At 40.8% G+C, this 16,781-nt stretch overlaps 1 protein-coding gene across 1 annotated transcript in view; it reads right to left on the reverse strand.

Moving 5' to 3' along the window:
- The window catches only part of RELN (reelin), a 1,304,886-nt gene that overhangs the window by 689,015 nt on the left and 599,090 nt on the right, over positions 1-16,781 (reverse strand). The window contains exon 10 of the mRNA XM_069229640.1: positions 9,651-9,891. Within this exon, the coding sequence (XP_069085741.1) occupies positions 9,651-9,891 (241 nt within the window). The remainder of the gene's footprint in view (positions 1-9,650; positions 9,892-16,781) is intronic.

Genomic DNA, 16,781 nt, shown 5'->3' on the forward strand with positions numbered 1-16,781 from the left:
CCTTTAATGTGCTTTTATTCTTAAATTAATAAATGTCAGGTCCAAACTTTTCTTAGAAGAGCACACCTCATGTCCCTGCTGGGGTCATGGACTGCCTGTGTGGGTGTTGTTCACAGTCCCTATATAATATTCTCTTCACAAGGCACCTGTGCTGGGAGTGGTGCTGGGGAATTCTGTGGGGAAAATATATATATCAAAGCTGCTAGGTGATCATATGCCACTCACACCTGAAAGGGGCAATGTGTGATCATTCATTGTAGTTACGTGACTTGCCACGTTATGTGGGACACCTTTAGTCAATGCTTTTTTGCTACCAACACAATGCATTATGAAGCTTGTAATTTTACTTTCACAGTGTAAGCATGGGGTAGAATCCCAACATTCAAAGCGATGTTGGTTAAAATGGCAGACCTGGCTCAAGGTGGTACACATAATATGGGGCTACTTGTTCTGCTAGTTATCTCTGGTGGACCACACAAACATAAATACAGGGGAAATATTCAAACTAGAAATGTAAGTGACGGAACTGATAAGCTCATTCTATTAGGCCGATTGAGATATAAATTCCTCTGCAAACTTATCACACAAATCTCACATAGAAAGTGTGTGTTTGATTTGTTAGGCTCAATACAGCCCCCCTCTCTATCCTTCCTCTCCTGCTACTCTCCTCCTCATTCCATTACCTGACTGTAGTACATCCGGGAAAGCAACCTATAACTTACATGTATTGCTTCAATGAAGATTTGTTTAGCAGTAATCCTTATCATACAAGCTACACTAAACTGACACACTTGGGTCTGAGTTGGTCAGCAGAGCTTCAACTTGCACCGCATAAAAGACCCAGCATAGAAAACTCCTCAGGTATAGACCCGTGCTCTGCACCAAGAAGCAGCAAGAGGGCAAGTAGCTGGTGAATGTACGCTGTATAAAAATCATGTAACACAATACAGAATATCATAAAATAATATTTACCAGATAATAATATTACAGCATGTTTGCCTATAAAATGTCCCATAGCTTCTGCTGAAGTCATTGTCCTGCCGAACTCTTTTTGGTGTAAATGTACAGGTGTCTGTGTTTCTATTAGCTTTGATCTATACAAATGCTTTTGGCAATCCAAACAGATTGCAGCAAGTATTCCAGAAAATCTTCTATTCTATTCTATGCTATTCTATTCTATTCTATTCTATTCTATTAATTAGGTTTTCTAAAGCACATTGCACCCAGGAGGTCTCCCAGTGCTAACAATTAGAGGTACAGAACATTTATAGTTCCTAGGAGTTAGAACAAAACTGTCTTTAGCCATTTCCTAAATGTTAGTTCTGATTCAATTTGTTGTATCTCCTGCGGGAGAGCATTCCAAAGCATGGGACCCAAAAAGGCAAAGGAACAACCTCCACTCCTGGCCTTAAGGATCCTCTGTACTTCAAACAGTTGCTGGTTTGAGGATCGCAGCATTCTGGTGGTTTTATAAGGTTTAGGTAATCTGTGGATCAGTTTGGGGCCTCTTTTGTACATAGGTGTGTGGGCTATGCATAGGGCCTTAAAGTGAATTCTTTTTCACAAGGGTAGCCAGTGCAGGCTAACCAGTGCTCCAGCAGCTGAGCGTCATATTGGAATTTTCAGTAATTGATGTGCTGCAGCATTCTGGATGACCGGGAGTCTTTTTATGACCGAATTAGGACTACCTAGGTACACGGAGTTCCCATAATCTAGTCTTTAAATGGTTAGGTCCTGTACTACTGACCTCTGTGATGGATCAGGTAGCCATCTAAGTACCTTTCTCAAAGACCTTAGCAGTCCAAAAAAAGTCCCTGGCAGCTTACTGGATTGAGCTGCAATTGACAGCTTGCTGTTAAGCCAAACACCAAGACTGTTCACCTCTTCTTTGGGTGTGGGCTTACTACCCAGAGACTCTGACCAATTAAGTTCTGTCCATCTGGACGGGTTGTTACCCACTACCATCACCCCCATTTTCTCCCATTTAACTTCAAGTTGCTAGCCGCCATCCATTCTAATAGATGTTTAATAGAAATGTTCAGCTGGGAGGAGGTCCAATCTCTTTGCGGAGAGATGGAAAGGATAATATGAAATCATCTGCGTATGATTTTGAGGAGAGACCATGACTCTTTATGATTTCTGCCAGAGAGATGACACAAAGATTGAATAGTGTAGAGCTCAATGATGAGCTCTGAGGGACCCCACAGTTTAGAGAATGTCTGATAATGTAGCCTCCTCAGAAAATTGAAATGTCCTGTTTTGGAGGAATGATGTAAGCCATTTGAGTGCTGACCTAGCTATACTACCTTCCTCTAGCCTCGATAACACTACTGAATGCGAGACCATATATAAAGCCACACTCAGCTCCAAAAGGATCAAGGGTGCTACTTCGCCTAGATCTAAGGTCTTTTTTGGCTCCTCTGTGGCTGAAAGCAAGGCTGTTTCTGTGCTGTTCCCTGATCTGAAGCCTGTCTGCTTGGAGCGTAGCACATCTTTAGTTTCTCAATACAAGGAGAGATTCTTATTGACATATTTTACCAGGATTGCACTAGATCCTGGGAGTTATGCTCCAACACCAATATTTAATGCAACCACCACAGCTCCAAAGGTCATACAAATGAAATGAGTCACTCTCCTGACGTCACAGGTGATGAACAACCACTTGCACCGTTCTCTGAAACCCAATGGAGATGCATCCAGGTGCCACACATAACATCTTATAATACCTTAATCAACTTCAACCCAAAGAGCCACAAACCATATCGATGACAGATGAGGGTGAACAAGAACCAATTAAAGCCAGAAAGCACAGTTTCTCTCTCTTTCCTCTTTCCCTTAAAGAGCAATTAAATTTAGTTTGTATTGAAAACCCCTTATTTAGGAACAAAATTATTTCTGCCAGAATAGGGAGAGCAAGCTCATAACTCTGCCCGGCCCTTCTTCAGGGCACGCAGTAACTTGAGTGCACTCTCAGAAACCTAGGCGCTTTATTAGTCTCTTGCACTATTTCAGGAGAGATTTGCAGAAAAAACTGTAGCTTTAAACAACTACAGTAAATGTAGCTGCAGCTCTTAGCACCTGCTGGTAGCTTGGGACCTGTAGAATAAAATGTTTTGAGCCCAAATGTACCTTGAGTTTTTTATAATCAGTTAAAAAGGGAAATTGCACTTTCGGGAGTCAAGGAAGAAAATTAGGTTTTACGCTTTTGTCAAAAATCTGTCGAATTTCTCAGGTAAGCATTGACTAACTGTGTATAAAACACGTTCATATGCTTTAAAATAAAAAAGCGTAAGATTTTAAAATGATTGTTTTAACGGATACAACGCTATGTGATGTTTAAAACAACATTTGAAAAGAAAACAGTGAGAACATTACATTTTTCAAGTTTCTGTTCTATTGCACTATCAGAAAATAATACAACCTATCACTAGTCATGGAACTCCAACTACTTGAAACACTCATTGATATTGGAAGTGTTTTGAAATACCACTCGATAGTACGCTATCTTCTTGTTAAATAACACATATTAATACATTTGATTATATAATGATCCTAATGCCTAATTTGTAAAATATTAAGTACTGGTGCCCAAAGTTTTCCTCAGAAGCTCGCAGCTGGCGCTGACAACTGTCGGGATTGCTGAATACCAAGGATTCTACCCCTTGCCTCTTCCACCACCAGACACTCCCTGCCCCTTTATTCCACCCTTGCAGGCTCTTAACTTCTGCGTTCTCCCTTTGTCACTGTTTTTACATTTTTCTCTTCTTCCATATTTCCTATATTTGTGTTTTTCTCTCTCTTGTTTTCTGTTACAGTATGATGAGGAAAAGTAAATTCCATTCCCCCAAAATAAGTTCTGGTGAGAGCCACCAGCAACCACCAGCTCAAATTAAGCACTGTTGCTGTCACAATATGACAGTTACACTACTCTGTAAAACACATATTCACAAAGTCAGTATAGTAGGCCTCACTTTTCAATAAAGTTAACAAACCTTTTGGATTTGCTATTGTTTTTTTCCTGATGCCGTTCCACATTGGTGAAAAGAAAAAAAAATAGTTTTTGCTGATATGAAACAGTCTGCAAAAAAATAAAAGGTACATTGATGTAAACATACGTGTATGTCATCGTGCATGCACACCCATGTGTTATGATGCTGTGGCAGGTCCAGCTTGATGGCACATGCTTGTGCACGTGTAACCACGCATACACACTGGTATGTCATCACATGGAGATCCTTTTGGTTTTTTGTATTTTGCAGTTCCAAGATGGACCACACCATGGAGAGGTAAGTTAAAAAAATATAAAAGTGAAAGAAGTGCCCCAAACCACATTTTCCGTCTTTTTGGAAAGAATCTGCCAAGCCTCAAATTGCACATGTAGGCCCTTTAAAAAAAAAAGTAATGAGACGGGGAATGGGGACCAATGGTGCAGTAGAAAGAAATTGAAGAGTATGTGGGGGGTCTGTCAGTTAAAAAGCCAAGAGACAAAAAAGTGGGACAGGGAGAGTTGGAAGAAACAACAGGAGATATGGGGGTAAAAGAGGAGGGGGCAAACTAAACGAGCAGGTGGTGGGGAGAGAGTTCAGGAAATCACATGCACTCCAGTGGAGTGCTCAAAGCAAAAGGAAAGGTAGTTCCATGAATGTTTACTGTATAAGGATGCAAATCTTCCAACCAAAAGGATGGTAAAGAAGCTATGCCCCAAGGAGGGAGGCAAACAGAGGTAGAGGAAGGAAAGCCACTGAATTAGAAGCAAGAAAGGAAATCCTAGTTCTGCATTGTAGATGTCCTCACTGAATTCATAAATATGTATATTTCTGCCCATTTGCAGGGATCCTAGAATACTTTCCAAATATTTAGAGTCCATCTGTATTTGGAGGTAGACACCTCAATGTCTATAATTTGGCAATAACTCCATGATTTGAACCAGAATTCTTTAAAGGAGTAAGACCACATTGCAGCAACCGACTGAAGGCAATGGTGTACTCTAAAAGAAAGTATGACTTGCAAAATCAGGAAAGAGAGTGCGTGTCCGGTCATGTGTGCAGACGCTGCAGGTTGAAATACACTATTGCACTGTACTGGTAATTTGCATCATAGCCTCAGTTGTTCTTGAATGGCGCTATGTTACATAGGATCTTGAAAAATATAATAGTAGTATTGACAAATGTAGAGGAGGGAGAGTTGTTAAGGCTGCAGTGAGGATACCTACGATGCAGAACTAGGATTACAAGTACCATTTCCTTCTGCCTGGTAGGATCCTCACTGATAGTCATAAATGTAGAATAGAGTAGCAAGCATATCCTTAAACTGCAGACATCAATACAAAGGAATAAGCTATGCAGTTAATTTATTAAGAGATATCTTCACTCAGACTCTTTGTAGGAAAAACATATTTTAAGGTCACCTGACCTAATAGAGTGTCAGTTCTTCAATCCTCATCCAAGCAATAATGCTTGGAAAAAGTATGACTTGATTTCCACATGGCTGCCTTACAGATTTCTTTTAATCGAACATCCTTTAACCAGGCTGTGGATGCTGCTTTGTTAGACTTAGAATGGGCTATGGGTTTTCCAGGAATAGCATTCCTGATGAGAACAAAGAGTAATACTTGAAACTATCCATCTGGCTTTAGTTTGTTTATAAGAAGCCATGCCAGATTTTTAGGCCCATAATTAATGAACAACTAGTTTGCTTCATGGATATCCTCCGATCTGTCCAAATAAAATGCAGAGTCTTCTAACATCTAAAGAATGAAGGGTTCTTTCTGCTGGAGAAGGATGAATAAAATACTGGAAGTGAAACTGGTTGATACGAATGTCTAAAAAAGGTTTGGATAAAAATGAAGGATGTGTACCTAACCTACTCACTAACAAAAAAAGCTACCTTAAATTCTTGGTATATCACGTTATAAACAGAAATCTCTTTGTGCTGGTAACTATTACCAAATTATAATTGCATTTAATATTATCTCTATTCAAATAAGTGCACCCTGTATACTATATGGGTAAAATGCAGACTTCAGTTAGTCGCATTAAATTATTTTTCAATCCAGAACCATTTATTACACAACTATTTTTGCACATTCTTATTCCAATATGGCCGCAATTACATGAATACCACCTCTATTTATTACTAATGCGGTAGTCCATTTGCAGTTTTTATCACCCAACTCCTAAACCGTTCACTCTTTTTCTCCTTCACGTTATCTCTGGCTCTATGTTGGGGCTTACTGACTCCCGTACTCGGAGCTATGGAATACACAGATCGCTGCAGACCGCTCCCCACCTCCGTATGCGCTCCTTGCTTTTATCTAACGTGTTCCCTCTTAAAACTCGAATATGCTGCTATTTTTTCAGACACATAGGCTTAACATAGCCACTGAACTACTTCAGTCAAATATATACTTGCTTAGAGGAAACCATGCTTATTTCTGCTAGACCTTTCCAGCAGCGTGTCTCGTTCTGCACTACGTGGGGGAAATTACTTTATTTTTAGGTTCCTGTGTGGAACAATCGATGCATTTATTACATGCACTTTTGTGTATACAGAAGCTGACACAAATGTATTCAGTCAACACTGTCATTAAGTATCTCAGCTGACTAAACCTAGGGTTCGTCAACAATGGGAGCAGCAACTATTTGTACTCTTCTGGACAACCACATTTTCCTTATTAACCTGTAAGCAGTACACACATTATGGTCCCCTTTGTAATTTACATATGCACATTCACAGCGCACCAGCTTTGGTTTATTCTTAGAAGTTGTTTTTGTCTCATATACATTCACAGCCACAACAATAAAGTCACTTGCTCCGTGCATTCCTGCATTAAGGTATTTAATCCTCCTTAGCCCGTTTTTGTTTTTTTTAGCCATAAAAGTATCCTCATTCACAATGCACCTTACATGTTTGTGTCATTATTTTTGCTTGTCCCCCCAACACACTCTGGATTAGTATAATAAATTTGCATGGTTGACTATCATGAGATGCACCTTAGGGTCTCATAAAATGATTGTATAATCTCACTGGGCACTGTATGACAAAGTTGCGGAACACACAATGCTGACGTCCTTTTGCTCCACTTCCCACAATTATCTTGTATTTATTAAGCAATGGATTGGAATTGCTTTCACATTTGTCAATTTAAGGCGCATATATGACGCCAACATGCATATATGACCACAAAGTAATTTATATACCGATGAAATACTATTACACTCAGGAAGTATTACTTCAAAACTGTTTCATTTTAATTCCATTTGATTGCAGACTTAAATTGGACAAAATATGAATTGACTATATGACGCACAGGATTTTAGCAGTCTACCAGAGGAAACGTGCTGTTTTGACAGTAAATAAACAATCAAAAAGAGATTATCTACTGGTGGACTATTTTACAACAGTTCAAACTGTTTTGAGTTCTCCGATATATAGCTAAAAGCTGTCGGTTAGACCTAAAAAAAAGCTATTGGTTCCACTCTACAAAATGGCACTGAATTTACTGGCATTTTTAGGTACTATTGACCTGATTACAATTGGCCCGTCACAGAGGAATACTGGTCTGAAATCATCATTTCTGGCTAGTTTTTCCACCCTTTCTCTGTGCAATTAAACATTGTTTAGCCCAGAATGAGGATTAACACACTGATCCAGGAATTAGCTTTTCTTTTCTCTTTCCACACCTCTGTCCCAATTTTGGCCCCATTTCTGCAGGGAAAATCCTCTGCAGAAATAGGAGTAAAGTTAATAGCTAACATACGCACATAAGATTATAATTTTAAAATCAGGGGAAAAACAGTAAAATATGCAAAGCTCCCATTGCAATGAACTAATGCTAAGAAGATGGACAAAGAGGCTGCACACATAACGAAAAGCATGGAGCGTGAACTAGAAATGTTTGAAAAAGATAGGCCATATTTTTTTCTTCTTAAGCTTATTTGAATATTTTATCACTACATTTGTTTTCTTATTTTACCTGTTTTTAACTGTGTGGTGTCTTGTCATACTACACTTTTTGACACTAGGCCATCACAGGATATGATTAATATAACGCTGATAGATTTTACCATAATAAATACACAGAACTATTGCAGTTTCCCTACACGTGATACTCTTAACTAAAACAGCTGGGAAACAGAATACTTTAACATTTTATGTTTTATATGTATTTACTTTTTCAATGCCGGTCTCACTTTTCAAGGCAATGTTGACCTTTCTTTTTCTGGTGTAGTTGCAGCAGAGGATTATTTTATGAAGCTGTACTGAAGATATTTCAATGAAAGGGTGGCATCAATAAAATAGAGAGAACAATCCCCTTTAATGCTAAGTACAGGAGTGATTTCCTGGGAAGCTCAGCTCTTTCTCCAAGGAACTGCCTTGCAAGTAATTTACAAATACCCTCCCTATTCAAGGTCAGCGTATTTAGAAGCTTTGGCTAGGCAAGTTGTCCCTCCAACAACTAAGTTATCTTCAGATACTCTAAACAAAAACGGAGACTGATTAAATAAACCAAATACAGTGTACTAACCTGACCTTTAGCCAGCCTTTTTTTTACTGTTATGCCTTGCAACATGTTTTTATGGTCATGTCTACAAAAAATAAAAGATACTTTTTGCCTATGAATCATTAGATAAATGCATAACCCAATAAATGACCCGTGATGGATGTACTTAATCACTTTTCCAAATTTCATCTTGGTCACTTGGGGCCAGATTTATTAAGGGCAAGGCAAACCCTTAAGTGATAAATACTATACCATGCAGCGCCACCTTGCATGCCTCTTCATGGCATAGTACGTCTGGAGTAACAAAGGCAGCACAAGTTGATGCCTTGCATTATTCGGCCCTGGAAAGGTGTTCCATGGGTGGAGTGTGGATGTTCCTACGCATCCACCGGTGGTTTTTTGCACATTCCCAGATTTACTAACACTAGTAAACCTAGGAATACATCAAAATGGTACACTTTCTCAGGGTAAGCCTAACAAGGAAAAATATTTTTATTTCTTCTCATTTTTCCTCCTAATTGTGCTACATAATTCAGTAAATAGACAGAGGAAAAAGCCTCAGAGGATTGTTTTTGTGCAGGACAGCGTCCCTTCCTGCACAATATTAATCCTGAATGTAATGCAGGCACACTCTTACGCAAGGGTGTCTGAGTTGGTGCTTTACATCCACAAGTGTGTCAGAGCAGAGGGAGAGCAAGAATTCACTATACTCCAGTAGATATGGTGCAAAGGAGAGCAGAAAAGCGCCACATTTGAATAGAAATGGTGCATTCCTGCTCTCTCTCTATTCAAAGCAGTGCAGCAAGTTTTCTTGCTGCGTTGCGCCAAATATTAGTAAATCTGCCCGTAGGTTCGTTAGCTTGTTGTAAACAACTGAAAATTGGGCTTAATTGAGGAAGGATGATTGTAATTATCTCCAACTGCACTAAATACAATTCCAAAGCAGACAGTGATTGCGTGACTATTTGCTTCTCATTAATTTGGCATCTGTTCTGAAAGGACACCTACAGATTGCAATCTCATATGCTGCTGATCATTACTGACAGCACTGTTCTTTGAAACAAGGGTGCTCATGTTCAGTATGGCATCACAATGGTTCCAGAGATAAACACAGGTAGACATCAGGTAAAAAGAAGTTCAAGCAAACCTTTACAGTAGCCCCAGGGAAGAAAAGCCAATTGCCCGTGTCCATAGGATCAAGATTGTCTTCCAGGACGATCAGCCTGTGCGCAGCATTAATAAGCAAGATGTTGTCCAGGGCCCAGCAGGCTTCGTACACGTCTCCAGCGAGCACACTCTCCTGCTTCCATCGAAACTTCACATTCTCTGCCTTAGCTTCATGCGGAAGGTAAATAATATGAAGAATTGTGCTAACATTAGATGGAGCTCTGAAACAAAAAAACAAAAAAAGAAAATGATATAAAAGCAGGATCTTATGGACAGTACAACATTTTATTACAGGCAATGTTACACCTGAACCCTCAGAGTAGAGATCCAGGTGCTATTAAACGGCCATAGCGGCTCGTTCTTGTATGACCGCCTAATAGCTAACTTCAGAGGTCCATAGTACTCCTTAAATTCAATATTCCGAGAGTACTTACAGTTTACATTAAATAATTGTTTTCTAAATCACTAATTAATGGGTATCCGATTTAGACGAAGGAAGCAGAAGCAGTGTGACAGACACTTGACACTTGTCATTCCCCATCATGTGCTGCTGCGAAATCATGCAAGATTTGTGCCCCTCAGTATTTATGTTTGTGATAGTACCTTCTATGACCTCAATGGAGAGCACGGGAAAATGAATATTGATCGTCTCTCACATCAACACAGCTTGAGGTGTGATCAATTACCAACACTTAATGAGTGTCCTTGACATAAGTGTCTATTAATCAAAAAATGTAATTTGTCTCTAAGTAGTGAGGTCTGATCTCCAGAGGCTGAAAGTGCAAGGAATGTGCTGTGGCAAATGGCAATCCCAACTCAATGCCCCTGGCTCGGCTTGTAAGAGTAAAGCACGATAGGAAGGAGAGTTGAGCACTGTGGGGAACATGTATGATGGCGTGACAAACTAGTGAGGTCACCTGAATAGACATGGAAAGAATGGCTGTGAGAGAGACTGGCTGATGGAGAGATTCTCGCATGACTGATGGGAATTAATCAGATTACAAAAAGGTATGTGCAGCCTCTGATTTTTCCACTTTCCTTCGGACACAATGATGCTGGTCCTTGTAGCTTACCTTATTTCAACCTAGGACCGTGTTCTCCTTGCTCTCCTCCCCCGCGTCCTGCAAGCTGCGGAGCTTGTGAAATACAATAGCCCGTAATGGGCCCTGACTTTGACAAAGTGAAAGGTCACGAAGGTGCCGGGCTAGGGCTGTATCTTAATGAGTCTGGGCATCGGAAGAATGATGGAGAGGGGAAAGGGGAAGGGTCCTTAATGATTGCCCCAAGTCTCTTATATACTGCACAACCTAACACCTTAGCCCGCATCTCCTGACGTTTTAAAAATAAATCTCTTTGAAGGGAGGTGAAAGCAGCAGAGCCGAGGAGGACAATCGCATGAACAGACCCCAAATGAGTTTGTATGACCTAATCTTTCACTTTTTTTCCCACATTCGTGAGTAAAAATGAAGAGAGTACGTGGACTCCTGCCAGTCTGTGCCAAATGTAAAACTCTATCCAGAATGCTTATCAGCCACCCTCCAGTTCATGGACTAGAGTTTAGAGGCGATTGTTTCAGACCTTCATTTGATTGTATCTTAGTTGAATAGCGCTTTCACCAAACTGCTGTAGAGTTAGAGTACAAGTGAAACCACATCATTGTGAATTTACAATGGGATAAAAACCAAAGAGTACACATGATACGAACAGGGTGGTATGTGGGAAAGCAAAAGACAATAAAGCCTCCTTCAGTAGGATGAAAAGGGAAATTTAAAGGGGGCTAGCACAGACATACACAGGAAAACGATTGTACTAGTGAGGGAGCATAACAAATAAAGTCCTTGTTACAAGAATTAGGGAAACAACATATCAGTCGGAAATAGTAGTTGGTATTCAAATCGGGATTACAAGTTGAGCACCACACTCCCAAAACATTCCCCATACATTTCACTATAAAAAAGGGTGAAATGTATGTGTGGGAGAAGTCTAAGTGGTATACCTGCAGTTAGTCTTTAAAGGGTGACTCATTCCACATCTCAGAACTGTCATACCCTGCGGTACCAGTCATTCCAGTTAGAGGGTTACCATGGAAGTTATTCCACAAGACACATAATGAGAGAGTATCCGTATAGGAATTAAGGAAAACGATCATGAGGGCTAGTCCATAAATGCTGATGAAAACAATGCAAATTAAGCAATGTTGAAGACATAAGTGAAACAACAGCCAGAAAATAGGTGTAAGAGAAACAAGGCAAAACAGAGGACTGATAAAGAAACACTAAAAGAGTTTGTTGAGTTTATAGATTATGGAACAGAAGTCCTTCAAGTTTAGACAAACTTTCAAAATGCGAGAGAATCAAGAATATTCGGCAGCTTGGAGGACAGAGGAAATATGAGAGGAGAAAGTCAAAGAAGAATCAAAAGTACCACCAATGGTATAATGGAAAGGTGCTTAGAAGAAACAATTGGAAAGGGACAGACACACAAAGAAGTAGCTAGAAAGCAAAGTATTTAAGCTTTCTAGGAATTCAGTTGTAAAGACTGTAAGGGCAGCCAAGACTGGGCATAATAAGACAAGCTGGAAGATGTTAATGCGGGGCTGGCAACAAATGAACCAAAAGGTGGGAGCAAAGAAAAGAGGCTCGTGGGATACTAAGCAGGAGAAAGGGATAAGAGGGTTGTCTGGGACAAGGTATGGATAATGTTTGCTCTCTTACTCACTTGATAATTATTATGCTCAGAGAACTTGTATAAGACCCCTCAGAGAGATGTACCACATTCTTGCTCAACATTGCTCCACTTAGCAGCAGAACTCTAGACCCTGCAGGAGAAGGTGTCCAGCCCAAGATGTGAGAAATCGCAGTAGAGGGCAACTACTGTCCCAATTAAATAGACTGCGTGGATTGTGAGAGTTTTTCAGATTTAATATAATGTTACTGCGATCACCACTGCCATTTTAATTGCTAATGTTAGTTGTGCTACCTCTGAAGCATAAAGCTTTATTTTCATGCTTGGAACTATAAGGTGTGTAATCTCAAGGAGCTGGGGCAGAACTGAAAAGTTTAATTTTTGGTATCATCTGAAGGTCGAATGTGCACTGTCTCGCAGTTTTGTTGCACACCTACAACACCCTTGTCCTGCTGGTGTATTCCACATGATCTTCATCTGAGCAATTTATGAACGTCAGTGCTTTAGCGTTTCATGTTCAGCAGGCGAAAGATGGGCCTCTTTTCACCCGAATCTGTGACTCTCTGATCTTGAATTTACTGTGTAATAATTCATCAAGACTCAGTCTTCAAGTAGGCACATAAAAAGATTTTCTTCTACAGCAGTCAAATGGCTTATGGCATTATGTAGTCCAGGGATGCAGATGTGCTCCTGTATCATATACTTTTTGGCATTACGTATTCTAGGTGTCCACGGGGCGCCTTTGGTCCTGGCCATTGCCTATTGGCATCAGGGTGAAATCTGTTTTAATCTATTTTACATAACACCTGTTATTTTACACTAAATGAGTGTTGCTTAATGGGTATGTGAAGGGGTGCTGACTTTGAAGATTTTCATTCAAATAAGGACTAACATCGTAGTTCAACTATGCGAATTAAAGTTTGCTTGCCGCCTCTCCCTTTATTCCACGTTGCTGCTTGTCATTGCCTCTTTGAGCTTTAAAACCCATGTTTCTTGTCTATTTTATTTTCTGTAGTCTGTGTTTTGGAGTGAGGGACAGTGAATTGTTAGCCAGCCTCCTACCTTTGTGAAATCTTTTGCTATGGTAGTCACAGCCATGAGCGGATCCTTCGGAATGGCGAAGGAGCGTTGCCCCCCTGGCTAAGCCAGGAGCTGAAAGATAAAGCGATATTTAATTATCGTTTTATCTTTCAGCTGCTGGCTCAGCCAGCAACATGTTGAGGGGGAGATGGGCTGGGCCACGGGAGGTAGGAGGAGGGAATGAGGAGATAGTGCACCTAAGTGCGCATGTGTGTTTTTGCCGGCCATCTCAGACCAGCCAAACACACATGCTTCACAGACCCCAGGGTTGTGTCTGAGCAGCAATCCAAGCCTCTCAGACCAATCCTGATGCTGCCTTCATGCTAGGTTTAGCATGAAAGCAGCATCAGGATTGCTGGGGAGCCTATGCTGGTGTCCCAGTGAATGATGGGACACCAGAAGAAGAGGAGTGAGGCGGGAGGAGACAGCTGCAACGGGAAGAGGTAGTTTTTTTTTTAAATAATTTATTCCACCACCTCTCCCCTTGAGATTTGCGGCGGCCGCAGCTGGTCACAGCTGCAGGATGTCTCATAACACTGGAGATACAAACAAACTAATATCTGTTGAGCTTTTAAATAAAGGTGTAAAAGTAGCATGACACAGGAGGAATCACTTATTTTTACTATTCGCCACCTGCACTGAACCACTGAGCAGCTGGCAAAAGCCATACAAAACCAAATAATAGCAAATCTGAATTGCGGCACGCCAGGTGTTAACGATACCCACATAGGTTTTCAATGTCTATCGCTAGAAGCCTTTTTGCAGACTTTAAGTATTAGTATCTCTGATATATGCAAGGAGTTAGAGATAGGAGACTCTTTGGTTATTTTTGGTGCATCTAGTTATCACCTACAGCTGTCATCCAACAAAAAGATATTACAATTCTATTTAGTATTACTAGTCAGCCAACAAATATGCAGGTAGTGGACAAAACAATCGCCATCTCTGGCCACAGAGTCTGGCTGCGCTGTAAAGTATACTCCAATTCCGATAATAAATCAGCACTTTAACTTTTGTCACCATGCATTGAATAGTGAGACTGCACTAGCCCTTACAATGGTTTAAATGGTCTTATGATTTCCCCACCATGTTTCATGTGAGGGGAAGTCTGCAAAACGATACACTTCAAAGTAACTCGAGGGCCATTCTGAATCCAAACATTGCAGCCCTTCTGATTGGGCAATGGGTTCTCCACAGCTATCCCACACTATGAGTACATTCTACTCACGGGCAGTGGTTTGAGAGTCAACCTTTTACCCAAGGGGAAGGTGGGAGGCTGAGGTCAGTACCCACAGGAAGGTATGGGCCAGGCTGTAGGACCTCTTTAGCAGCAGAGGATCATCAAAGAGCAGAATAGGCCAGGTCTGCAGAGAATGGTCACATTGGTTTAGCAAGGGCCCCACGGGCCCTAATGAAAGAAGGAAAAATGGTCCCAATGTCCTTCGTAGGGGTAGTAGAACACAACTATATTTGGGGTGCAGTAGACCTCTTCATGCCGCCAGGCCCTGATACTATGGCTGCTGTGTTGATAGTTCAGTCCCAGCTCTTACAGTTGATATTTTATCCTGTTTATTGTACACACAAAACCTTGATCGTTTCTGATCCTTATATACAAGCCTCTTTGTGTAATGGTATGTTTAGTCTCATGAAGTTCCACAACTGCAAAACTGTCATGCCACCATTACAACACTATAACTTGCACTTTGTGAGCTCGGGAATAATTAACTATGTGAAAGGACCCGGGTGCTGAGTGAATTAAAATCAAATAATAAGGTAAAGAGATGTGATTAGACTGCTGGAGCTGCAGAGGTCCTGCCAATGGGGCGTCTTCTTTAGGTGCCCTTGCATTGGGATTTTTACATGCATATACTAATGAGGTAGTTCTAAATCATCCAGACTCATGGGAGGAAAATGTAGGTGTTAAAACATGCAGCACATATGGCATCTCTAAAATACTTTTCCTGCAAGCAGATACATGATTTATCCAAAAATAAAACTTGTGAAAATGAGTGTTACACATTTCTGTAGTTTTGAGAGCCCACGCACAATTCTAAGGCATTAAGTCTTCGTGGGAGAGTGCCATGCCATGGAGGTTTCCACAGACAGAATTTCATATAGAAAGAACCATAACTCCTACAAGACCAGAACATAATCCTATTTCCCTCGATCTCTAGTTTCGAGTCTTGCATGGATACGTTTCCCAGACTACCTAGTGAAGGACTCCATTGACCCACTCAGTTTTTAATTCGACAGCATTTGCTTTTTAGTCATTGCTGGAAACAATTCCTCCATTATGGCCTTCTTACTCAGCTCTGTGGGAGGTGTTGGCTGCGTGTGGTTGTCACATTTCCTTCATGTCAGAAGACTGTCACATGCAGTCACATACACAGCTTCATACTAGAGCCTTCCATCTGAGGACATCTTTTTGCCAGTAAATACAAATGCAAACCTTGTGTTATAGCGAAATCAAAGATATCTTCAAAACTAATCCTTTAATGCTTTGAAATATTGAAACATATGTGCAGCAGTCAATTCCACCAACAACTCTCAAAGTATGCAACAGTTTCTAAACTGAAAGAGTGGCACAGAGCTTTGAACAGGCCAGTAAGATGAATCTCACATACTGTGCCTCAGTCACAGGCATGCTCAAAACAAGGGTAAGCCATGGCTGACCATGTGCTGACCGTTGACACTTCTTTTTTGTCAATGACAATAAAACCAGTGAAGGCTTGTGGGTCTCCGCATGTTTCTGTAATGGAGTTCCAAATCAGGGCATCAGGATGTGAGGAACCAATACCCCTCGGTTTTAGAAATGAGCTACTAACAGAGAACCGCCAATCACAACATCTATGAAAGGAGTGGAGTCCGCAGGGCACAAGGACCTGCACCAAGCTATGTTTTCAAAATACTGGGGACATCGTAGGTCAAGTCTGCACCCTCCCTGGAAGAAAGTTATGGAGTATGAGCATATCTTCCGAGACATTCCGCTGACTAAAAGAATACCCATCATTGTCAATCCGTACAACGGAGCAAATGTCGCCACTGAGCTCAGGAGGGACGTCAGGAAGGAGCCACTAACGGTTTTAAAGGTCAATGTAACCTCTCTTAGTGTTTGTCAAAATCTGCCCCTCTCTCTAGTAAGGCGCAGCAGGGGGACATTTACAAGTTGTGTACTTTGGGCTTTCCTCATCACTAAGTTTCATTTTCAACAATCGCCTTTTGTCAGCATTGCTCAGTGAGTCTTTACGTGCAGATAAGGATGGCTCCAGGTCCTGGCTGGGACACCTCTGACTTTCATTGTTCATTTGTTATTTATACTGCTTCATGAAAACGTTATATTACCCAG

The sequence above is a fragment of the Pleurodeles waltl genome, chromosome 4_1 (genome assembly GCF_031143425.1).
Source record: "Pleurodeles waltl isolate 20211129_DDA chromosome 4_1, aPleWal1.hap1.20221129, whole genome shotgun sequence".
NCBI lineage: Eukaryota > Metazoa > Chordata > Amphibia > Caudata > Salamandridae > Pleurodeles > Pleurodeles waltl.